Consider the following 25,413-nt stretch of genomic DNA (forward strand, 5'->3'; position numbering starts at 1 on the left):
GTGCTGGAACAAGTTGCGGAATAGATCAAGATAATGGTGCCATCCCCGGACCTTCTCATGAGAATGTGAGTGGTGGGAAGGGGCTGGGTCCTGCTTAGATTTTTTGTAATTCTTCTTCGACTTACCCGACGACTTTAATTTAAACAAAGACCGACCTCAGGAATGACTCCTGCAACTTCAGGCTCTGGAACAGGACCGAACTTTCCTTTCCTTTCCTTCGTCACAGTCCTTTGGTGCTTGGTGATGCAACGTTTTGCCGCCCAGTCTCGAAGGGCTTTTGAGTTCATCGATGTGCAATCACTGTAGACGTTAGAGTCGTGGTTCAACCCCAGGCACAACAGGCGGATCTGATGAGGATCTGTCACAGACATTTGTTTGTGATGGTCCTTACAGGGTTTAAAAACTGTTGTTTTGGAAGGTGACATTTCCCTTGCACACTGAAAAAGTTAGAATAGGTAAGGGTTTAAAAAAGAAGAGAGGTAGCTCAGGATGTGCATCTGTTGGCACAGAAAAAAGGCACAGGAGGGGTGCCTATATAGGCTCTGCATTTCACTTATGGGGGGCAATAGCATCAGTGCGGAGCCACACACTGCCACCTACCAGCGAGAAGAAGTACTGCTGAAAAGTTCCGGATCCAGTCTAATGCCTGGGGAATATTCAGAAGGGATGGAATCTACGGCTAGAAGTCTCCAGACATCCAGACATTCCAGCCATCACGTTTTGTAATTCTTGGATATGCACATGCGTGGGTCCCTTTGGATGCCTGCATCACAGGAAAAAAGATGCACCGCACTGTTGACACCAATGAGACTGAAACATGTTCTGGGTAATTTGTGTTTCTCCACACAGGGGATGTGACCTAGTAGTTTATGGTAGACAGGTCTTTTTCAGGCAGGGCCAAGAGTGTTTTGCAGATCACTGGTGGCTGTGTATGTGGTAGCACAGTGAGCAAAGAAAAAAAGCGGATAGAATGTTGGCCAAAGCAATTAGCAGTGACCGCATTTACTTTAGGCATTCCATCTATTACTCTTTAATCTTTGTTAGTAGCTGTAATAATCGCACAACTAGATCTGGAAATCCTGAAATTTGCCTGATTCAGTACTAGATGATACAGTCCTCAGTTCTTGCCCTGTTACTGTGTTTGTGAGTAAGAGCCTTACACTGCATAGCCCACATAACACCTGGGACAGTTGGCTCATACTTATCCATGTTACCTTGCTCTTCAAAGCTTTGAGCACTCATGGTACTCTACACACACCAGGCACTGCGCTGACTGTCTGGAAGCCCGCGTTATCCACATTATAAATTATTCTAATTTTATTTAATGAACGAGCCATATATTTTTAAGTCACATTTTTTTTCTTAGTTAAGTGAGTTGAACACTCACCACTGAAACATGCTTTGAGCAGCAAGTCACAAGTGAATGAATGTACCAGCATTTATAAAGCGCACGGCTACTCAACAGTGTCCCGGCGCTAACAGGTAACTCTCTACTACCATCCAAAAAACAGTTAATTGCAGAACAGCCAGATTTTTAATTGCTTCCTGAACACTGACAATTTCACAGTGGCTGTAAGGGTCAAAGAAAGTTGGTTCCAAGTTTGGGCTCCCAGGAACATGAAAGATCGTCCTCCAGTTCTGACCAGGCAGATCCTAGTCATGATAGCCAGATGGTTGAATGAAGACCTCCAAGTTCTAGAGGGGGTGTAGTCTAGTATACTCTTCAATGAAGACCTCCAAATTCTAGAGGGGGTGTAGTGTAGTATACTCTTCCTAATGTATCTGCCACCATTGCCATGTAGGGCTTTGTGTGTCAAGACTAGAGCCTTAAATGTGATCCTCTTTCTACTAACAACCAGTGCAGAGCTCTGAGATGCGGGGACATATGAGTCCTGGGGTTCAGATTAAGGACTAATCTTGCTGCTGTATTTTGAAACACCTGTAGGCAATTCAGAAGATACTCTGGTAAGCCTAAGTATAGTACATTTCCGTAATCCAACCTAGAAGTGATTAAGGCCTGAATCACTGTTTTCCTAGTGGCAGTAGACAAAAGAGGTAGGAATTTCCTCAAGGTTCAAAGTAGCCCAAAACTGGAGCCTACCACCGTTTGAATAGGATGTTTCATGGGTAAAAAGCTGTCAATATGGATGCCCAGATTTTTTCTGTATTTTGAGAAGTGGCTGGTGGAGGCGTATCTTGAGGCCACCAAGATATCCAGTCCTCAGAAGGGGGAGTGCCAAAAAAGATAATCCCCAAGTTATCGGGATTAAATTTAAGTTGATTAATGACCAACCAATTAAACACCTTAGAGAGGCAAATTCTGATATTTTCTCCCTCAAAGTCTGCACCTTTTTCACATGTAAAAAAAAAAGCTGGTTATCATCTGCATAGGATATTATTTTGGCCCCAGCCTCACAAGATTCAGCCAAATCTGTAAGTGCGGTCAAGTAAACAGCAGCAGTAAAGAGAAGAGTCCAAACTTCCTGACTTCTGTCTGCCAGAAAAGAGGTTAGCCACTTCAGGGCAGTACTACCAATTCTAATACTTTGGACCTGCTTTGGTAGTCTATCATGTGTGACCGAATTGAAGGACGCAGAGAGATCCAACATAAACAGGACAGCCTTCCTCCCTGATCCAACTTCTCTTTAATGTGCTCAGCGACCTCTAGCAGCACTGTTGCAATGCAGCAGCTGGTTCTAAAACCACATAGACTGGCGTGCAGCAAATTGTTATTTTTCAGGTAGTCTGAGATTACTGAATTTACATGTTTTTTTACCAACACCTTAGAGAAGGCAGGCAGTAGAGATATCGGCTGATAGTTGGCTAAGACTTTGTGGTCGGCTGAACGTTTTTTAAGTAGCGGAAGAATTTTAGCATGCTTCCATGCAGAAGGCATTAGTCCAGTGGTCAGCCAGGCGTTGAGAGCCTTATTGGCCACTGAATTATTTCCAGAGCCACCATGGCCAAAAGCTGAGCTGGGCAGGGATCAGCAGGGGTCCCGACTTTAGTCGCCTGATGGGTAGACAGCGACTCCTCTAAAGATATAGAAGGTAGGTGAAGAAGCATGGGGATTCCGCCTTTGATCATAATCGGGTCAGGTGATGTCATATCGCAGCTTTCGCCTAGGGACACAATATCGAAAAAGCTTTGTATAGCAACAATGTTGTCATTGTCATCAATTGATTGGTCCATTCCTCTGAAGGTTGATAATCTCTAAAAGTTGTCTCAGGATTGACAAAAGATTTGACAATTTTTAAAATCTCCTTTGCTTTATTTCCAGATTCCTCTATTTTCGCTCAAAAAATGTTTTTTCACCGCCTTAACTTTTACATAGTGCGCCTGCAAAGCCAGTTTATAATTACATTTGTCTTCCAAACTGTAATTTTTCCGCCATCTCCTTTCCAGACACTTACACGCTTTTTTACTTGTTTTTAATCTCATTAAACGAGGGGACCGAAAGCTTTGCTTTATTTGGGTGCTGGGCAGTAATAGGAGCTAGCTCACTTACGTTCTGCGAGATCCAAGCTTCTAGCTGGAAGTCATCGATCTCTGGATTACCGCGGGGAAGGTGGATAGGGGACTCAATGGCTTTGCCCAAGTCAGTCGGAGAGATTCTATAAAAAGCTCTATATGTTGTTGAAGGGGTTATGGAATGCATCTGCCTTTTTTGAAATGTGGGCCAAATAAAACTAACTGAAGAATGGTGCTACCAGGTTAGTGGTACACTGTCATCTACTTTAAGTGTGACATTTGAAAAAATTTGACCAGGGTATGGCCACTCCTATGCATTAGTAAAACAACAAATGGGATAAGGCTAAGAGCTGAGAGAGTCTATTTCAGAGAAACCACTTCTGTCGCCAAAGGCATATCCATGTGGAGATTTACGTCGCCCAAGACCAGAAAATGAGTGTATTTAAGAGTTCAGTGTGCCAGAGACGGGTTTAAGGAGTTCAAAGGTCTGACTCTAAGGAAAGCTCATTCAGCCTACCTTCGTTCCAAGATGGGTAAATTGAGTACCTTTACCTTGGTTAATAGTAGCACCTTTTACCGTGATTAGAAACAAAAGTAGTGCAGTATAAAGTAGTATATAAAAAGCAAGTTATTATTATTATTAATGATTTCATTATATCATCTGGGGTAGCAATACTCAACTGTTCTAGCCTACAAGGATCATAAAGGCACATTACCTTCAAGTCCTTCTTCATTAATGAGGCTCCGGCGTCTATAAGAAGTTGGCAGACTCGTCTGTGCCGTTGAAATGCCGCCTTGTGCAATGCTGTCTCGCCCCTAAACCAATGAGAGATATAGGTGAAGAAAAAGACTCAACTGTCCACAGGTGCAGGGGGATGGGAGGTACTGGTGTATATGTGGGTATATATATCTTTATCTATCTGTCTATCTATCTATATACATAAATATATATACATCTATAAATGTGCGCGCACACACACATATATATATTTATACGTATATATACATACATATGTGTAGATAGATAGATAGCTAGATAGATAAACACATATACGTTATGCTTGGCAAAGGGGAAAAATGTTTTCACAGAGGAGAAAGCACAAATGAAGTACAACTTCTTGTGCAAATGAAAAGGAAGTGTAATGAAGAAAATTAAAGTATCAGTAAACCAAAGTAAACATGAGAGTTGAGCAGTCCACACCAAGGGACTAAGTAAAGCCCTTAATCTATAAGAATATATTGTAAATGAAGTGAAATGAAAAGAGGTTTAAGAGGTATTTAAGCTATGAAAGTCAGTAGCTGTGACTGTTTCCCATGGAGTAACTGTAGGCTAGTTGGGTCAACGGTATAACAGTGAGTGTTAGCGTGACTCAATGAGCAACACACTTGCCAACTTTTGATACATTTTCACTGTGTGAGAAAGGGTTCAGGGCTTCGGATGAGGCAGAGCTTTGTGCCATGGATGGCATGAAGCAATTTAACTCACTGCCCCCCCCCCCATGCCAAGCCAATACAAACGCATACATCTTTTGAGGCTGCCGTTGATGTCCTAGGGAAGTTTCACTCACTGGAATGGGCTGAGCAGAGCCTACATATAATTAACTGGAAATCTGTCCTCTGCAGGGGTATCAAGCTAATTGCATTCACATTGTGTGATATCAGCTCCACACCAGGTGACAGTGTAAAGGGATTCGATGTTGTGTGACACACATGGGCACCGTATGAGTTGGAAGGTCTGGAGCAAAACCTAGAAGGCAACAATTTATTTAAAACTACAGAGCGCAAAGGGTCAGATAGCTGAGTAGCGTGAAAGACAGTGTGAGTAAAATGAGACAAAACAGGGGCTTGTGAGTACTATTGATTTGCATGGATGTTCGAAGGTGGTTCTGACACTAGGGACCGCCCGGATTTTTCGCTTTTTGAGGACCTAATTGTTGAGCTTTTACTGTGGGGGAGCCTCATAATCTGGGACTCCACCACAATGAACTCATAATGAAGGAGACTGCATGGGGATTTTACGGGGAATTATAAAATCAGAACCCACAATGGGGAGTTTGTTAGCACAAAAACCAGACATCACATACAAGAGAGCGTTCTCCAGGAGAGATGCTCTGGTCAGAAATAGTCCGGAGGTCATCACCACGCAAAACTGGTTAGCTGACGTAAAGGGTTTTATCAAGTGTCGGAGTTGCAGTGGGTGTAAGTTTGGCAAGAATTTGACCAGGGTTGAGTCGACCTTCAGGCACACTCCACTTACTATTAAACACAGATTGACATGCAGGACAGAATTTGCTGTCAATATGCTTGAGTGCAAATGTGGACTACGCTACATTGGGAGCACCAAGCTCCAGGTCCACTGCCGCATACTCCAACACCTCAGGGCTATAGTGAATAATGACCCAGCTTACCCTGTTTCGAGGCACTTTAAGGAGGTGCACAATAATAACCTAGAGCACCTGCAATATTCTGTCATTGATTGTGTTCCGCCACTTAAGCGGGGTGGCAACAGGGAAAGGCTCTTGAGACAGTTGGAGAGTAGATATATTTTACAATTCAACACCAAGGCACCTGCAGGTCAACACCACAGAGGATTTACATCACTTCCTATAACCCAGCACAGGTGGCTGACACGAACATCGCGCACCACACAGCTGAGATTACACGTACACATGACACTACCATTCATTGTTGCTTTCTCCTGCTGGTTTCTATTTGCATCAGTATTGTACATATTGTATATATATATTTTCAACAGTAACTGTCGATAGCTATGCGTGTACTTAGTTTCCTCACTGTATTGTATCCACATGGATATGCATTATGGTTTGCGTCATTTGAATTAGACCAGAGCTATGAGTCACCACTGAGTATTTATACCGATATTTTTTTGCCATTTGTGGACTGCTAGCCTAGTCACTACTAGCACATTTGTGAATATTGTGATAGGACATACGTATCTTCGTATTCCTGTCAGGCATCGCGCATCTTATGCTTTAAGTGGTCCACACATGGCCTCAATGCACTTGTTTAGTGTGGCATCAGAGTGGCTCACCAGCAATACTTTTGTTAGTATGGGTAGACAGCTCATAATTAGGTCGCTATTTCTTTTGTTTTAGTTCACCAACTAGGCATTCATGATCTGCTCTAATGCCTGTGAGGTAGGCAGCACATCTATTACATTCACTGTATATTCGCGCATTGAGCATCTTCAAGCCTACCTCACCATGTATATACACGCTCATAAGGCTCACGTAACCACTGTTACCCCTTCCCTCACAATCACTACTTTCAAATTCAGTGGCAAGCAGCATTCATGCAGTTAGTTTCTTTGGCTTGCAACGTTAGTAATGTGCTATTTTTTACTTTACATCATGCACTGAACTACACACACCAGGCGCCATCTGATACACCTAGATCAGTTTCTTTATAACTGGAAGTCGCACCTCTACGTGAATTGCATACTTCTATTATATACCACGCCATTTCACAGAGATTGCCTCAGCCGCCGACAGACTCACACTTGTGAACATATGTCGCATTTAACATTTTCATTGGCACAACATGCCGCCCTTATTCCTTTACCTCGCTTCTTTAATACGTTTAGCGAAGTCTATGTGGAGACAGGCATTCACTCGTGGTATCATGCTCTAACACAGGAAACTGGCAACATTCTTACTTATCTTTACACATGGGGGATAGTAGATTCCTAGGAGCCTCGTCGACCAGCATATCTTGCTTGTGGTCATCACTAGCTCTGAACCATGTGCCCAGGACTTATAGTCTCTTTACTATGTTTAGGTGCACTGTAGTAAAATGTGTGCAGTAAACCTGTGATGTCACACATGTTGCTTTAGCACACATTGCAAACCTGTTGAGTCACTTCAATGAACATAGAAAAAATACTGCCACTTTTAACACTGTATATATTGCACCCTTCCATCATTGCAAGCGCTATGTGATCAAGGCCGCATATCTGGCGGCCAAACGCGTCATTTGGACATTTGATGCACTAAACAAACATCATTAAGCAACAAGTCTTGCCTGCGGAGTCTGTTTCCCAGGACTGCGTCGCTACCTGTGAAGATTGCATCGCTGGGATCCTGATGTGATAAATATATATACACACACACTATTGTATTGTGTCTGTCTACAAGCCACATTCTACGCTGCTGGTTATGTCATGTCCTGCATTTAGCAGTTGGTTGCATCGTCTATTCTGTTGGAATTTGCACGTTTTCACTTCTTATCTAATTGAACGTGGCATTTGCGGGGGCTTCCACTCAGCCTAATACTGTTGTCTCAACAAAAGCATTGATCAGGTGATGGGTCTCTGCTCACTTCAGAGGTCACTGAAGCAAAGGATGAGACTTGGTGCATTATGGGAAATGAACAAATATGTATACATGTTTGCTCTTGAGCCACTCTTTGTCGATGCAGCTACAAGCAGGCTCTTTTTTTGGGATTTATAACACACATGTACATGGAGCTGTAGTTTCAGAATGATGGCCTCCTCCTCAAAAGTTACAACTACAAAAGGATGCGCAACTCTGGGGCCCACTGGACACATACATATATTATAAGATAGAAAGGGGTGAAATTCACATCAGGTGGACAGAAAGGATGTCTTTCTTTAGTCTACTGTCAGTAAAGTGCCCCGTTATACACTTACGTGCCACTCTCAGCCATCTCTAGTAAATCCTTTGGACCTGAAAGAGAGAGAGAGAGAATGTGTTTACTCAGAAAAACAGAATAGTCCAGGGTATTCATATTCTTGGCTGCAAGCAAAGGAGAATACTGCAAAGGCGGAAGGGTAAAATCAGCTGGGTTGATGTAATGCAAGATTTGAACAGTGCACAAATGTCTTGAGCACTACAGGTCGTAGTTCACTAAGAAAGGCTCTTTAAATGTTGACTATGGGACAGTTCTAGCAGGAATGGGACAGGGTGAAGCAGCTCTCAGACAGTACTGTGCTCTCAACCTTTGTCATAGGAGTTAAAAGATGCCCAAGGGAATCCCAGTTAATCTTAAAGAGGCTCTTTCAACTCTCTGATGTGGGCTCAGTTTAACTAACAAGACTCCTCCCAAATCCTAGGAGACCCTTCCCATCTGCTCCAGTTAAGTCAAGAGACATTCAGGGGGTCCTCCAAACACTATGCGGGGTGTCTGAACCCCTGCTGTATTTAGGTAGCGCTTAGCATCACTGAACAGCCTCCCTGCTATAAACGTCTTACATCACTGTCCTGAGAAGGTTGTATATAGCACCTCTGACACAATTCAGGAGGATCACTGGCGTAACTCACGCTGGAAATACTCAAATATTTTGTGTTCAGATAAAGGAATACTGATGGCGTATTTACTAGCACAGGAATTATGACAAATGTCATAACTCATACCAGTTTATCTTAATGTGCAATGTGTTCGATTTCTTTCCACCGTGGAGCACTATTATTCACGCAGCATGCACATTTGTCTCCCGTGAACTCACTGTTTCTATCGAACACACAACAGTATGACAGGCACACGTGCACCTGTGAGAGGCACTGAGGCTATTCAAGCAGGCACACTCAAGTTCATTGCAAGAGGTGTTCCTGTTATTCAGCGCCAAGAAACCATTGCTGTGCAAGTGCCTTATTGAATCACATAAAACATTTTTTTCACAAATTCTCCTTTAGCTCTGCCTCTAAAGTCTTTGACTAGTAAATATTTGAAAAAATGTGCTGTAAAATGCACTGCTTGGTCCGATATTTACAAACTTTCGTGAGAGGCAGACGCACTCTGACTCCACCTGGGAAGGCTGGTCCTGATCTGTGCAACACAGGGTTCTTCTTAGCTCAAAAGGTTCCAACCCGACCCCTCATGCTCGTACCAACAAGTCCACGTATTGCCTGTCATAGCTTGTGTCTCAGTACAACTTGGACCTGTCACTCCATCTCGCAGTCAACCTTCCCTACTTCGTGTGGGAGCAGGGTGTGTGGTTCACATTTGTGCTCTCATCTTGTTTTTGTGCATGAACTTGAGGAGGGGGGAAGTAGTGTAGTGTCATTGAATTTGTCAAGTATGCGCATATCCGCCATTTTATACAGTAATCTAGTAACAGGGGTACGGTTCAGTTCAGCAGAGTAGTAGGCTTGTGGTCTTAAATTAAACTTTGCCTTGGAAAGCCCACAATGGGCTGTTGGCGTCTGCGGCTCAAAGCCACCCACGCTCCGAGTCACAGACCCGCGTCGCAAAGAATGCAAAGCGGGTTGACTGCACACAACTCTCAAAAGGCGCTATGCGCACCTGCACGCCCCCACAGACACCGCAACCGAGGGAAGGTGCCTCATTCGACGCTCCAGGCCTCAGTACCGTGCTGGAGCGGGCCTGCCTCATCCGCGGACCCTCCTCCCTCCCACGTCTCCCTGGTGCCCGCATTCAACCGTTTCAAATCCGCCCGGGAGAGACAAAGAGTCCCCCGGCGGGATGGGGCCAGGCCGGGCCTTGGGAAACCTGCCGGCTCGCCGCTGCGGGGATGGAGGCGGAGAGACACGAGGGGAGGGTAGAAAGGACAGGAAGAAATAATGCCAGAGAAATCCGGGCGCGGAAATGCGCGAGCGCGGAGTCCATCGAGGGGAACAGCGGGAGGGGAGGGCCGCACAATACAGAGGGACATGCTGCAGAGGTCGGCAGCCCACCACATGCCAAGGGCAGAGGGAAGGAAGGCTGCAGGCAGGAAGCGCCTGACCGCCAGCTGGGGCCCGGCTCTATCGATAATGCCTCTAATGGACTCATTCTGCCTGGTCCCGCAAGCCTCCCTGCCTTCCATCAAGTCCTTCCTCAGCTCAGCCCCAGTGAGATGCTCTTAAGAGGGGACGGTGGAAGGGGCGGGGGAGGATCGAATGAAAGGAGATGAAAAGGCCAAAGAGAGAAAAACGCAAGTGTTCAGGCAACAGAGGAGGAGAGAGGGAATAGGGAAAGAGCAGAAGGGCGTTTATTTATGATTGAAAATACATTGAAAGACAGGTAATGAAACTAAAGATTGGCTAAACTCGTAGATTAGGAGAGAAAGAACTCACTGAAAAAGAAAGAAGGGGTTTTGCAGGAAATAAAGGGTGAAGGATGCAGGGAATAAAGGGTGGAGGCGGGAAGAAATGTTTATTTTTAACTTACTTTCCAGTGCACAATGGGTTTTGCTCTGAAATGGTGTCTGGAGCGCTTTGCCCTGCTTTGCAATACTTTGCTTCAGGATAATCTTCCATGGGTGGTACATGACAGGTTCGGACTGGCCTATGGGGCAATCAGGCAGTGCCCGATGGACTGGTCTGATAGGTCACTGGGTGGGCATGTTTTCCCGCTGTTTTGGGCCAGTTTTATGGTTTGCAGGGCTGGTTTTTACTGTTGATTTCCGATATTAAAAGAAACTTTGCCTGCTGCAAGCCCAATTTATGCAGTCTTCCATATCTTGTAAAGCACCTATACAGCATGTCTTTATACGTTCAATATTGACCCAATTTGCAAACATAGGCCAATCATTTAGCTATTTAATTTACTAATTGGGACCACATTGTATTTTGGCCCCTGGCCTATTTTCTATCCCAGTCCGACCCCTGTATGTGGGCATTCCCATGTAACCACCCATCGTTTTTGACGCAAATTTCTATCTACTAACAATAGAAGAGAGGGTTTGGCTCCAAAAAATAAGGCCTCACTGATGTTGAAGCTAAATTAGAGAAACACTTTTATTTCTCCAAATTTTTCTGCACTGTATAGTACACATCCATAGTGGTAAACGTTTTAAAGTTTGCCTAGGCATACTAATTCTCTGTAAGGGTACCCTATAGGTACAAAACCTATGCTAGACATGGAAGTCAATCACAGAGGTGAAGAGGTGTGGTTTCAACCTAGAAATTTGCATATACACTTGCTACGCTAATGGCTTTTGCTCATTGGAAAGCTGCAGTTGCAACATACTACCAACAGAGGTTCTCTTAGAAGAGTACAATTCACATGGAAAACTTGTAGCACTCTACTACCAGCCAGCAGAGGTCCTCATGAGTGCAAAGGAGATGGAAAGCTGCAGTTGAGCTATATTAGCACCCAAGGCTTGCTTTAGTCCTAAGAACTAGCTGGTATGGGTAAAAAAGGAAAACGCTGGGTGGACACCAAGGGCTGGAAGCTCAATACTGCACAGAATGATAGCCACTAAATACACATCTTTGCGGGTCAAAAGCCTCAACTGGCAGTTGGGTAAGGGTTTAGACAAAGCCCCCGTCAAAAATGTTGACTTGCTCGTTCCATTGAAGCCTAGAGTGTCAAATTAGGGTCCAACTCAATCAATCAGATTTTTCTAAAGCGCACTACTCGCCCATTAGGGTCTCGAGGTGGGGGGGGAGGGGCAGGGACTGCAGCTCTGTTGGGGTCATTTGTAGTGTCACGTCTTGAGGTCTTTCCTGATTTGGTGTGCGGTGTCAGGCTTCACCGGAGGTGGAGTTCGTTCCATGTCTTGGCTGCAAGGTAGGAGAAGGACCTTCCACCCACTCTGTTCCTGTAGAGGATTGGGACGGTGTCTAGGGAGGGGTCGGCTGAGTGGAGGTTTCTCTTGGGTGCGTGGAAGGTGAGGTGGTTGTTGAGGTCCGATGTTGTGGAGGGCCTTGTATGAATGCGTGAGCAGCTTGAAAGTTATTCTTCTTTCGACTGGGAGCCAGTGGAGGTCGCAGAGGTGTTGGGTGATGTGGTTGGGCTTTGGGATATCGAGGATTAATCTGGCTGCGGCGTTCTGGACGGTCTGGAGTTTGCGGAGGACTTTTTTGTTGATTCCAGTGTAGAGGGCGTTGCCGTAGTCCAGTCTGCTGGTGATATGGGCGCGAGTGACCGTTTTCCTGGAGTCGGAGGGTGTCCATTTGAATGTTTTGCGTAGTATGCGGAGGGTGTTGAAGCATGCGGAGGAGACTGCGTTGATCTGGCGATTCATAGTGAACGATGAGTCCAATATGATGCAGAGGTTATGTGCGTGGTCTGTTGGGGTGGGTGGGCTTCTGAGGGATTATGGGGCCACCAGGTTTCGTCCCATGCGGAGGGGTGGAGCAGAGGATGAGGACTTCTATTTTCTCTGCGTTGAGTTTCAGGCAGCTGTTCTTCATCCAGGTTGCGACGGCTTTCATCTCCTCTTGGAAGTTGTGCCTGGTGATGTCAGGTTCCTTGGTGAGGGAGAGGATGAGTTGGGTAACATCGGCATAGGAGACGATGTTGAGTCCATGGTTTCGGGCGATGGTTGCGAGGGGGGCCATGTAGACGTTGAAGAGGATGGGTCTGAGGGAGGATCCTTTGGGTACTCAGCATCTAGTCTCTGTTGCTTCCGAAAGGAAGGGCGGTAGTCTTATTGTCTGTGTTCTGCCGGTAAGGAATGAGTGTATCCAGTCTAGGACCTTTCCTTGGATGCTGCCGTCATGGAGTCAAGGTGGCTAGTGTGCAGTGGGAAACGGCGTCGAAGGCTGCTGATTTGTCTAGGAGGATGAGGGCTGCCGTTTAGCCTTGGTCGAGGAGAACGCGGATGTCATCTGTGGCGGCGAAGAGGGCGGTCATGGTGCTGTGATTACTGCAGAATCCGGATTGGCAGGTGTCTAGGATGGTGTTGTTTTCGATGAAGTGAACTAGCTGTAGCTCTACACAGGAACGCAGACGCACTGAGGTGCCAATAGTCAGGCTACCCCGAGTATCCAGCTGCTCTCACACAGGATGGCAGTCAGTCGTCACCGGGTCCTCAGCCAGGGTCCAAAGTTGGAGCAATCACGGGGCAAGCACTCTCTGTCTGGTGCGGTCGCAGTCAGGACCTCACACAAGGGGGGGGGGGGAGTCACCTCTTTCGCACAGGTTGTCTCAGCAGGACAACATCCGGATGAGCAAGACGGCCCAGCATATTCGGTAGGCTGTATGGGTCGCAGGTGGTGAGTCCGCAAAGCCCAAGGATGGGTGACTTCACGGATATTAAGGGGATTAGCAAACATAGAGTGGGAGCTGCGTTAGAGTGCAGCCATCTTGATCGGCAGTTGGCCATGTCCAAATTATTGGAGATTTGAACACAGAGGGTTGATCAGTTAAACAAATTAATATCAATAAGGCTACAAGACATGATATAACTCAGTCCAATGCACAACCTTGCTGGTCCAAGAAATACCACTGCAGATAGCACTGGATAACCCTCGTTCCAGTGAGCACAAGTGACCAGTATGATGAAGGATGCCAGCAGACCTATCAGGCAGAGAACCTTCACAACTGGAACTTGAGTTTTGTTCGAATCATTGCAGTCATATTCCGAATGTTCAATAGATCCTCTTGGGAGGAGGAAAAGCCTGGACTGATGTTACCTCTTTTACTATGTTTATGGACATGAGCGGAGACGGCTACAGATGCGACTTGGGCAGATTGATAGATAAACCCAAGTGGAACAGCAGAGACACTATTGCAAGCCCACCTTCAGCAGCCAATCAGATATGGGAATGGAGATCCCCGACCTGTGCAGATGTGCCACAAACACCACCATCCCTTAGTGAAGACCCTGAGTGCTGATGTTAGTCTAAATAGGAGGACTGAGAACTGGTAGGGAGTGGACCCTGCCACGAGTTGGAGATAAGGTACTGCCGGTGGCCATCTTCTGATTCAATCGCCAAAAGCACCAAGCCAGGAACAGCTCTTAAACTTCTACTTGCAGACATAAAAGTTCAAGACCCTGAAATTACGTATTGTACACAGACCGCTGTCCTTATTGGGAACAAGGAAGTACAGCCAGTAACATACCTGCCAAATTTCCTGGTCTGGGATCAACTCCCAGACCAGGAACATTTGAAGTGAGAGGATGGACGGGAGCTCTCAAAAGGAAGGCCTTTCCCCTATTCTACACTTTGCTAGATCCAAACGACCATGGTAATGGCCTTCCAGGCCAATAGGTAGGATAACAATGTTCTCCCAACTGGCTGTACATGTTCCCTTGAGAGTAAACTAAAGCAGTTTCCAGTTGGTGTGGGTTAGGAGGAGGAGGAGGAGGAGGATTGCAAGACTGGTCTGCCGTTGGGCTTGCCCCAACATGTGAAATGCCAGAGGAATTTGTTAAGCAGTGGACAGGCTTGGAGGGCTGGCACAGAGGAAAGAGGAGCCCTTTGGACTAACCACAAAAACTTCCTGTAGTGTCTATGGAAATCCTGGCCTGCAGACGTTAGACTCAGAGAGTGGGCAGTCACTCTCCCTGGTATGAACATTTCTACAAGGCTGAGTCCGCCTTATTACCAAATGAGCAAAAGACATTACATGGCATGTTCATCAGGGTGGATTGTACACTGCCTGAAAGGTATCCGTAGCACATGAAGGCATTCCTCCTTAAGGCAACTGAAGAGCTAATGGCCACCGAGTACACTGTATCTAGCCCTGCTCCACGGATTTGCCTGGTGGCATCCTTCTCATCCCTGACCACCTCAGTGAAAATGGTCCTTTAATTGGCCTGGCAGACTACACACAATTCCTGTTTTTTGGGCTTCTAGTGTGGAGGTGCAGTAGGAAACACTCCAGGGTTCAGTTTGGAGCAGGAGGAGGGTTGGACCACAAAGGTGTTCAGTGATGGATGGGTGGATACAAAATCAGGCTCCACTGGTACCAGCTGATAACAAAAGAAAATTAGCCTGTTAACTGCTGGGGTGGAAATGAGCTAGTCCCAGGCTGTCTTGGTAGGCCAAATGAGAGCTTCATTAAAGGGTAAAGTGACCACCTTCCTCAAGACTGCTGTAAAGGAGGCCAACTCTAGGGGTGCTGACACCAATGGGCACGCCACCTCCACCTCCATTTCTGCAGAGATGTCCAAACCTTCTGGCATTTTGCAGTGCCAAGTAGTCTGCTGTGTCTGAATTCGCAGGAGCATGTTGTGCCCCTCACTGCTGTCAACATGTTAATGGAGGACGATCTGAACCATCTCTAGATGATAAGTAGTCCAAAAATGTCATCTATAGTCTGCTAATGTTCCTGTGTCGGCAGTCGCAAAGGTTGTGATTCATCCCTGTACGTGGCTACATTGTGCCTGCCACCCAGAGTGCATTTATATGGCTCTTGTTTGTGGCTGAGGATCTTGTGGAAGCACTGGAGACAGTAAAGGTATCAATATCAGAACATCCACCGAGCATCCCACAGACAAGGAAGTCTCACAATTGACTTCCTTTCTGTCGTGGGAGGCGGGAATGAGTCAAAGTAGCACGCAAGGAACCAGTGACTGAATGCATGTGCTTACTTGCATAGTACAAATACATTTCTAAGAATATTAGATATTTTATTCTTAGAGGAGGATGAGTGTTGGGGTATAAGTTACCTTGATTGGTAAAATATGAATACACATGGAAACATTAATGGTGATCCCATGTCCCATGATTAGCACCCAAGTGTAGCTAGTGGAGATGCACAAAGACAGTTCGCTGGTGTTAAAATGTGATGGTGAGTGGCCCAGAGCCACACTGGCCCAATGACCACTCAAGCCTCCAGATAGGAAATTATCCAGAGAGTGCGATTTTAACACCACCTACACTGATACCAGCTTACATCCACGCAGAAAAATAGTCCAGTATCAAAGGGATTGCACTGTACGAATTGGAGGGGCTATGAAAATATAAGTGTAGCATGTTCAAGTCTTCTAACTACCCTGAGATTAAAGGGACCAAGGTTCGGGCTGGCACCTACTTCTTCTAGAAATTGATCTGATGCATCAAGATCAATGCAAAATGGCCTTGGTTCTCTGACTTTTCTTATAATTTTCAGTTTTGCCAATCATGCATTGTATCCTTCAAGTTTTCACCCGAGGGCTACTTTCACAGTGTGAAACTGTCTTCTTACCAAATGTAAAATCAGATTAGAAACTCATCCTGGTATTCTGAGTTGAACACTGCAAGCTTCTGTGGCAAAACTCAGACTAGCAACCGATGTTTGTTCGTTTACACTTCATGGTTGCAACCCTTCTCTAGTCTACGGCCAAGGAAACTTGGCCCTTTCTACTAAAAACGTCAAACAAACGCACAGAACGTTTAATTCACTATTCCAAGAAGTTCTCTAAACTGAGTCACTCTGTACATTATGGCATCCAATGGATGCAAATGCTATAATGCCTGCAGTGTCTCTACAATTTTTGCAAAGACCAACCATAAAATACATTTAACAACACATGAATCACGATATACGTGTTTTAATATCTATCTGAGAATGCCAATGGAATTTCTTGTCCCCATGAACTCCCAATTCTGCCTTCAATATTATTCTGGTAATATCAAATTATACATCCAAAGCGTCTTCTCGGTCTTCTTAAAAAGTGTTCACCTCCCTGATCATCTTCAACATAACGACCAGCGTGTCTGTCAAGTGTGGGCTATACCGGCAGGGCTGCGGCGGGTCTCTTGGTTGCTTTAAATTCCACAATATTCTTACTCCTCTTCTTAGTTTCGCCCAGATATGATGAAGCACACGTTTTCTGGAAAAATGCCTGAGGTTGCTCCAATAAATTGTACTCAATTTTGCCGTGTTTTGGAAGGATACCAGAGCCCAACCCCAGGCACAACCTTTTAGGAACACAGAATCACTTGACCACAAGCAGAGCAGTGCTTGTCGCTGTCACAGAAAATAGTACACACAGATCCAACCCTTCAAAAGGTAATAATTCAAAATCTCTGTCAATGCTTTTCAGTCCAAGTTGATTGAGTTTTAGGGGCATTTTATTGGAAGGTATTTTTTTAATAGAAATTTTAGGAAAAACCTTTGTATGTGAATGCTTGCCCTAAGTTATCTGGGACCAGTGCATTGTGTGCCTTTCTTTGTTGGTGATACAGGCTTCATTTTGATTTGTTGAATTAACAGTCAGTCAGTCAAAAGCTTTTATTTGGCAGAAAGCAACAAAAAAATGTCAACATTGTTAAAAGCATACCAGTACGAGAGATTAAAAACACAGAATAAAATACATTTGTAAGTAAAATTCATGATGCAGTGATGCGGCAATATTATCACAGTCAGTGGGGCTCTTATTAAAACAGTTAGAAACATCCAACACTGGACCATTCATACAGATAAAACTCCAGTCTGAATTTAAAATTAAAGTTCATAATTTCTCAAGAGTTACTGCAATTCCAAGATCTTCTAATGGAAAAGGCTTGACAGACATAGCATAAGACAGCTGAGCAACAATGTTCCAGATCTAAAAGTTGGAGGTGATGCAGACATACATTAAATGATCTGGAGCCAAAGGTGCGCAACAGAGGGTGTAAAAATGGTGTCCTCGGGCGAGCATAAAAAAAACATAAAGTCACCAATGTTAGTTTAGAAGTGCTTTTGCCAAGGGCAGGGTGGTAGAGTGAAACCAAGTGCCCTGCTGGGGATGGCCTACCAGAAAGTGATAGGTGCTTAATCTAAAGCTCATTAAATAAAACCTATGTTCAGAGTTTGAAATCCACATTAAGATATGGTTCTGTTCCTTTTATTTGTTTTATGTCGAAATAATGGGAGACTGTGGATTGGAATTTAGCAAGTCTAGCTTAATTTCTATAATTAAGAAAGATGTAAAGAGAGATTTTACCATATTGTTTGAGCTACTAGTGATTTCGTTTGGAGAATAAAAAAGGTTTGACAGGCCAAGGTCAGGGAAAATCTTTTTGACATAATCTAACCAAGGGATAGCGGCCACATGGTCTTGTCTGAAGCAGTCTTCTATGATCATTAGTGTAAATGAAGTGTGAGGTGAGGACAAAGTCTTAAGCCAGAGTAGCCGCGAGCGGCCTGAACTGTGTCCTCCAAAAGAAGAGACCAGCTTCCAGATGGACGATAAAGCTGGCAGTGCCACTTGGTGTAGCTAACCTACACAAACATTTCTTTTCGATCATTTGAAGGCTACTGAGGGAGTATAGCTCCACATGCCGACCCAATAAGTCCCTAAGAGAGGGGTTTACTCTTGTAGACGGTGGTTAGTTCCTTAATGGGCTTGTGTCCTAGTGTCTTGGAGAACCTAAAAATTGCATCTTTGGCCCAGTCGAGTTGGTAGGCTCTCTGGGTCAAAAGATTTTCTCAAACCAAATCGGCCGTCAACAAATTTCAAGGAAGCTAAAACTGAACTTTTGAAATAGGGGTCCAATCTATATTATGAAGGAGTGAACAAGTCTTTTTTGGACCACATATTATTACACGTGACTTCTGGTGATTTATTTTCATGTTTAGCTCTCCCATAAAATCGCAAAAAATGTCAAGGAGCGACTGGAGGATATTGGCTGTACAAGCTTTTAGAACCGCATCATCAGCTTAGAGTATAAAAGAGACTACGAGATACTCAGCTTTAGTATGATCTTTTCCTTTGGTCACCAGCTCCGACTCAAGGTCATTTATACAAAAAATAAATTAAAAGAGAGCTAAAACACAACCCTGTCTTACGCGCCCTGGTTAGAATAAAAAGGAGGGGGTACAGTCACCATTTGTATCAAAACGATTCTGGGCCAATAAAGGTAGGGTCAATCTCTGTTTTACTCCAGCATAGCCCAAAGTTTGCCCCTATCCACCAGATCGAAAGTGCTTGAAAGATTCATGAAGGCCATATGGAGGGCCCCATGCCTGGCATGGTCATATTTTCCCAAGATTTAAAGGATATTCAAAGTTTGCTCAACAGTACTTACCCCCGGGTGGAAGCCATACTGTGCCTCAGAGAAAAACCTATTGTCCTCTGCCCAGTCTTCCAGTTTTTGGAGAACTACCCACTCTAGGATCTTAATGGAAGAGTCCAGGAGGGAGATAGGACTGTAACATGAAGGATCATTTCTATTTCCTTTTTTGAAGATTGGGACAATGTTAGACTCTATCCAGGAATTTGGAATGTCGCCTCTTACCACAACATGGAAAACATTTGTTAACAGAGGTGCCCAAAGTGATAGGGGTCTGTCTAAAAATGTCAATGGGCATCCCATTTGGCCCAGGTGCCTTTCCGGCAAAAGATTTTTGCTCCAGGGAATGCGCCAACTTTGATGGAGTTGCTTAAGGCAAGGGTTTTAGTAGGAGAGGGGGTAGGGATATCCGCAATGGGATGAAATGACAGAACTTTACAAAAGAAAATCTGAAAAATGTCAGACCCATTCCACAGCGGGAATGTGACATTATATTTTTTGGTTGATTGTCATCTCAGAGGTAGGGCCTATTAATAACTTCCCAGAAAGCCCTTGAGTCCTTAAGGGCAGAGGCTGCTTGCAGATCATCCGAAGCCTGTTTCCTTACCTCATGTTTTCGAGATTCAATAGTGGATTTATATAAGGACCTAAGGAGTCTAACCTTCACCATATTACATAGGGATGCTTTTAGGGCCTCTTTTAAATGTTTTAGTACTGGTGTGCAAGTTGAATTAAACGATTTCATGCGACCCCTGACCCTCCTGGTAGGTCGCTCCCCGTACGCACAGCTCCGCCTGTGTGCCTCTGCCGCCTGTGTGCCCAGTTTTTTTGCCTTCTGTTCCACTGTTTTCCCCCTCCTTGTGCCCCGTTTTTTGCCTTCTGTGCCACTGTTTTCCCCCTCTTTGTGCCCCGTTTTTGCCTTCTGTGCCACTGTTTCCCCCTCTTTGTGCCCCGTGTTTTGCCTTCTGTGCCACTGTTTTCCCCCTCCTTGTGCCCCGTTTGTTGCCTTCAGCGCCACTGTTTTCCCCCTCCTTGTGCCCCGTTTTTTGCCTTTTGTGCCACTGTTTTCCCTCTCTTTGTGCCCCGTTTTTTTGCCTTCTGTGCCACTGTTTGCCTCCTCTTGTGCCCTGTTTTTTGCCTTCTGTGCCACTGTTTTCCCCTCCTTGTGCCCCATTTTTGCCTTCTGTGCCACTGTTTTTCCCCTCCTGTGCCCCATTTTTGCCTTCTGGGCCACTCGTCTCCCCCGCCGCTGTGTCCCCTGTGGCCCGTCCCCTGACTGACCACTGCCCATACGCTGCTCTCGCCTCCCAGCTGCTCTTCCCTCCCACCTCCCCATATATGCCCGACCCTGCGCGGCCGCGCCGCAGGCGCTCCAAAGGCATGCCTAAGGCAAGCCCGTCTGCGCCTGGACCGCACCCAGCGCCAGGAACTCTGGACCCCGCACACACCACGACACCGGCCTCCGCTACGACTCCAGCACTCTCCACGCGCTCAACGCTGACGATCTCGCACCTGCTGCCTGGCCACCCCGAAACGCACCCAAGGACCCTTCTCCTGCCGGAAATGCAGCTTCACCAGCATCCGGCCCGCCAACTCACCAAACATGGAAACCAATTTCCTCAGATGTATCCTGCTCAACACCCGCTCCGCCCACAAACATGCTGTCGAACTCTGTACCTACTCGACACCAACGCCCCAGACGTCGCCTTCCTGACTGAGACCTGGCTGACCTCCTCCTCGGCACCTGACATTGCCATAGCCATCCCGGAAGGCTACAAGATCACCCGCAAGGACTGCACCAACGGAATAGGAGGAGGAATTGTCATCGTCCACAGAAACACTCTCAAAATCTCAACACACGCCGACGACACACTCAGCACCGCCGAACACCTGCACTTCCAAATCCACACCGACCCCAACACCACCCTCAGAGGCACGCTCATCTACAGACCCCCCGGACACCGACCGCAGTTCTGCGACTCCATCACCGACCTCGTCAGCACATACGCCCAGGCCTCCACGGACTACATCCTCCTCGGGGACCTGAACTTCCACCTCGAGAACAAAACGCCAACTCCTCCACCCTGATCGACAACCTCGGACTCAGACAACTCGTCACAGCACACACACACTCCGCCGTCCACAATCCTGACCCCATCTTCTCAGCAAGCACCCATGTCTTCTTCAACCGCACCACCGAACTCCACTGGACCGACCACTGCTGCATCCACTTCACCTTCCGGAAACCCACCACACACCACCGCACCCAGCAGATGCCTCGCCGCAGCTGGGGCAAGATCACCGAGGACCAGCTAACCGCCACCCTTGCCCAGAACTCACCCGCAGACCCAACCAACCCAGACACCGCAGCCCCGGGCCTCAGACAATGGATCAACGACTGCGCCAACACCCTCGCCCTGCTCAAGAAACCCCCGAACACCAACACCAGCAAGAGAGCCAGCTGGTTCACCGAAGACCTCCAGGCCTCCTAGCGAACCTGCCTAAAACTAGAAAAAAACTGGACCCGCGAAAGAACACCGGAAAGCTACACAGCCCACAGGAACGCCACCCGCTGACACCACCAACTCCTCAGATCTGCCAAAAGGACCGCCTTCATAGACCGCTTAGACAACAACAGCAAAGAGCTCTTCAGCATCGTGAAGGAACTCTCCAACCCCAGCTCCAACACCAATGACATCCCACCGTCACAAGACCTGTGTGACTCGCTGGCCACCTTCGTCCATCGCAAGATCACAGACATCCACGACACCTTCGACGCCGTCACCACCCCAGCAACAGCCCACACCCCGCTCCCACTACCACCACCCGCACCAACCGCCTGCGCGCCTGGACCAACATCAACGACAACGACACCATAAAGATCATGAACACCGTCCACTCCGGTTCCCCGGAAGACCCCTGCCCACACCACATCTACAACAAAGCCAGCAGCACCATTGCACCCCACCTCCGGAAAACCATTAACATCTCCTTCGAGACAGCGACCTTCCCGGAGAGCTGGAAGCACGCAGAGATCAACCCAGAGAAGAAACCCAAGGTGGACCCCAAGGACCTCAAGAACTTTCGACCCATCTCACTGCTCTCGTTCCCGGCGAAGGTCATCGAAAAGGCCATCAACAAACAACTGACCAACTTCCTCGAAGAGAACAACATCCTGGACCCATCCCAGTCAGGGTTCTGCAGCAACCACAGCACCAAAACTGCTCTCATCGCTGCCACCGACGACATCAGGAACATGCTCGACAACGGAGAAACCGCGGCCCTCATCCTCCTGGACCTGTCAGCTGCTATCGACACAGTCTGCCACCGCACACTAAGAGCACGCCTCCACGACGCCGGAATCCAAGAGAAGGCCCTGGTCTGGACCACCTCCTTCCTCTCCGGTAGAACCCAGAGCGTCCGCCTCTGCCCCTTCCGCTCCGAAGCCACCGAGATCATCTGCGGCGTACCCCAAGGCTCATCTCTCAGCCCAACGTTGTTCAATGTCTACATGGCAGCACTCGCCCACGTTGCCCGACTTAAACATCATCTCCTACGCCGACGACACCCAGCTGATCCTCTCGCTCACCAAGGAACCCCACACCGCCAAAACCAACCTCCACGAAGGAATGAAGGCCGTCGCCGACTGGATGAGGAACAGCCGACTGAAGCTGAACTAGGACAAGACGGAGGTCCTCATCCTCGGCTCCACCCCCTCGGTCTGGGCGGACTCCTGGTGGCCGACGGCACTAGGAGCACCCCCCACACCTACCAACCATGCACAAAACCTAGGAGTCATCCTCGACTCCACACTCTCCATGACAAAGCAGCTCAAAGCCGTCTCCTCCTGCTTCAACACCTTCCGCATGCTTCGCAGGATCTTCAAGTGGAACCCCACCGAAACTAGAAGGACCGTCACCCAGGCTGACGTCAGCAGCAGACTGGACTACGGCAACGCACTCTACGCAGGAGCCCCGGCCAAACTCCTGAAACGACTCCAACGCATCCATAACGCCTCCGCACGCCTGATCCTCGACATCCCCTGCCGCAGCCACATCACACCCCACCTGAAAGATCTGCACTGGCACCCCATCAACAAGAGGATAACCTTCAATCTCGTCACCCACGCACACAAGGCACTCCATGACACTGGACCAGCGTACCTCAACAGATGACTCAGCCTCTACACACCCGCCCGCCAGCTCCGCAGACCACGCCCTCGCCACCGTCCCCCCGCATCTGAAGAGTGACCGCCGGCAGCAGATCATTCTCCCACCTTGCTGCCAAGACGTGGAACACTCTCCCCATGCGCATACCGCAGACCTTTAACCTTCAGGAGACTCCTCAAGACCTGGCTCTTCGAACAGTAGCAGCACCTCTCCCCCCCCACATCCCCCAGCGCCTTGAGACTCTCACGGGTAGGTAGTGCGCTTTATAAATGCTATGATTGATTGATTGATTGATTGATTTCACAGGGCATCACAGACTTTGTCACACCCCCTTATTATCGCCAGCACCTTCATCTTCCTCAGAGACTTTTTTCACCTAGAGGACCGCATTGACCCAAACTCGACAGCCCTTCTAGAGAACCTCGGGTTCACCCTGCATGCTACTGAACCCACCCACACTGCAGGACACCTACTGGATCAGATCTTCTCCTCAATCAACATTACAGGAGATAGACCAGCAACTATGACCTAGACAGACCACGTCCTTGTCAGCTTCAGCATACCCACCCCACACAACCACAGACCTACCACCACTGGACCTCCTAGCTGGAAAAGCATTACAGAATAGGGGTGGGCTTCCGTTCTCTCCGCTCAGCAGCCTGAGCTCATCAACAACTTGCCAAAAGCCATCAAGAACCTCAACAGCTGGAGTACCTCATGCAGTGACACCCTGGATCCCCTCAAGCACAACCCACTGCAAGAGCTCAACAATGGGCCAGCTGGTCCTTAGAGGAATTCAAGATGACAAAATGCCACTTCAAACAACTGAAGTGCAAATGGAGAACAAGTCAAGACACTACAGGTAAAGACTTCTTCAATACTGCCCTAAGACGCTACCACAAGCAGATATGGAACAACAAGCGCACTGCTCTTGAAGATCACATCAACGCCGGAACTAATAGCAACAAGGATTTCTTCACCATCATCAAAGATTTCAGCACATCTCTTGCAGCTTACAGCAACATCACTCACTCACAAGACCTTTGCAATAAGCTCTCAGAATTTTTCTGTAACAAAATCAATTCCATACACAGCAACTTCGACTCTCAACCGGACCCCATCAGTGTTGAAACTCATCTTACCACCACGGCCCAAGAATGAACCCTCACCTCGTGGCCCACCTTCATCACCGTCGAAACCACTGCTACTATGAAGACCAAACACTTTGGTCCCCATCTGACCCTTGCCCCCACCACGCATTCACCAAGCACTAACACCCATCCTCAACACCTCCATCGACTCACATTACCATACGCCTAGAAATATGTCACTGTCATGCCCCTGGCACAGCCAAACTTCCAACTACAAACCCATCTCCCTTCTAACATACCTGGCAAAGAAACTTATCAACCAATGCCTCACTGACGACTTCAGCAACCATCAGCTACTCCACACCACACAGTCTGGATTCTGGCCAAACCACAGATCAGAAACAACACTCATTGCCACCACAGACAACATCTGCGTGATCCTTAACAGAGGAGGAACGGCAGCCCTCATTCTCGTGAACATCTCTGCATCATTTGACTTTCTCTCACACCTCATCCTCATCATGCGCCTGCACGAGATTGGTATCCAATCTGATGCTTCTAGGCCCTTCAACTCTCTCCACTTTGGAGATGTCATGGCCTCTAAGCATGGGCACAGCTCCCACCCCAAGAGACAACATCAAAAGCCTGGGGGTGTGGATAGATAAATCGCTGACCTTCGACATGCAGGCAACTAAAGTCTCTGCGACCTGTTTCGGCCTCTTAAGGATGGTAAAAAAAATCCTACCACTCCTCCCCTTTGAGGCAAGACAGATAATCATTCAGGGCTTAATTCAATCCCGCCTAGATTTTAACAATGCTCTGTACCTTGGGGCACCGGAATACACCTTTCAAAAAGTATAACGCACCCAGAATTGCGCTGCTCGCGCACCCTACTTGGTACCCCTCGGAGAACTTCAATAAAAACTGGCCTAAGAGCATTACATTGGCACCCCATTAGGGAGAGAGTCAAATTTAAATCTCTGTGCATTGCACATCAGGCGTACTGGAAACTGGGCCCAGAGATCAATCACTCGCTGGTATCGCCAT

The 25,413-nt window shown here is 47.1% G+C and overlaps 1 protein-coding gene across 4 annotated transcripts in view; it reads right to left on the reverse strand.

Moving 5' to 3' along the window:
- DGKI (diacylglycerol kinase iota) overlaps nucleotides 1–25,413 on the reverse strand; it is a 679,239-nt gene that overhangs the window by 8,518 nt on the left and 645,308 nt on the right. For all 4 annotated transcript variants that reach the window (XM_078671815.1, XM_078671812.1, XM_078671824.1 and 1 more), the window contains 2 exons: nucleotides 8,141–8,177; nucleotides 4,188–4,287 (listed from right to left, as the gene is read on the reverse strand). In XM_078671815.1, the coding sequence (XP_078527941.1) occupies nucleotides 4,188–4,287; nucleotides 8,141–8,177 (137 nt within the window). The remainder of the gene's footprint in view (nucleotides 1–4,187; nucleotides 4,288–8,140; nucleotides 8,178–25,413) is intronic.

Source organism: Lissotriton helveticus, chromosome 1_1 (assembly GCF_964261635.1).
Source record: "Lissotriton helveticus chromosome 1_1, aLisHel1.1, whole genome shotgun sequence".
In the NCBI taxonomy this organism is placed as follows: Eukaryota; Metazoa; Chordata; class Amphibia; order Caudata; family Salamandridae; genus Lissotriton; species Lissotriton helveticus.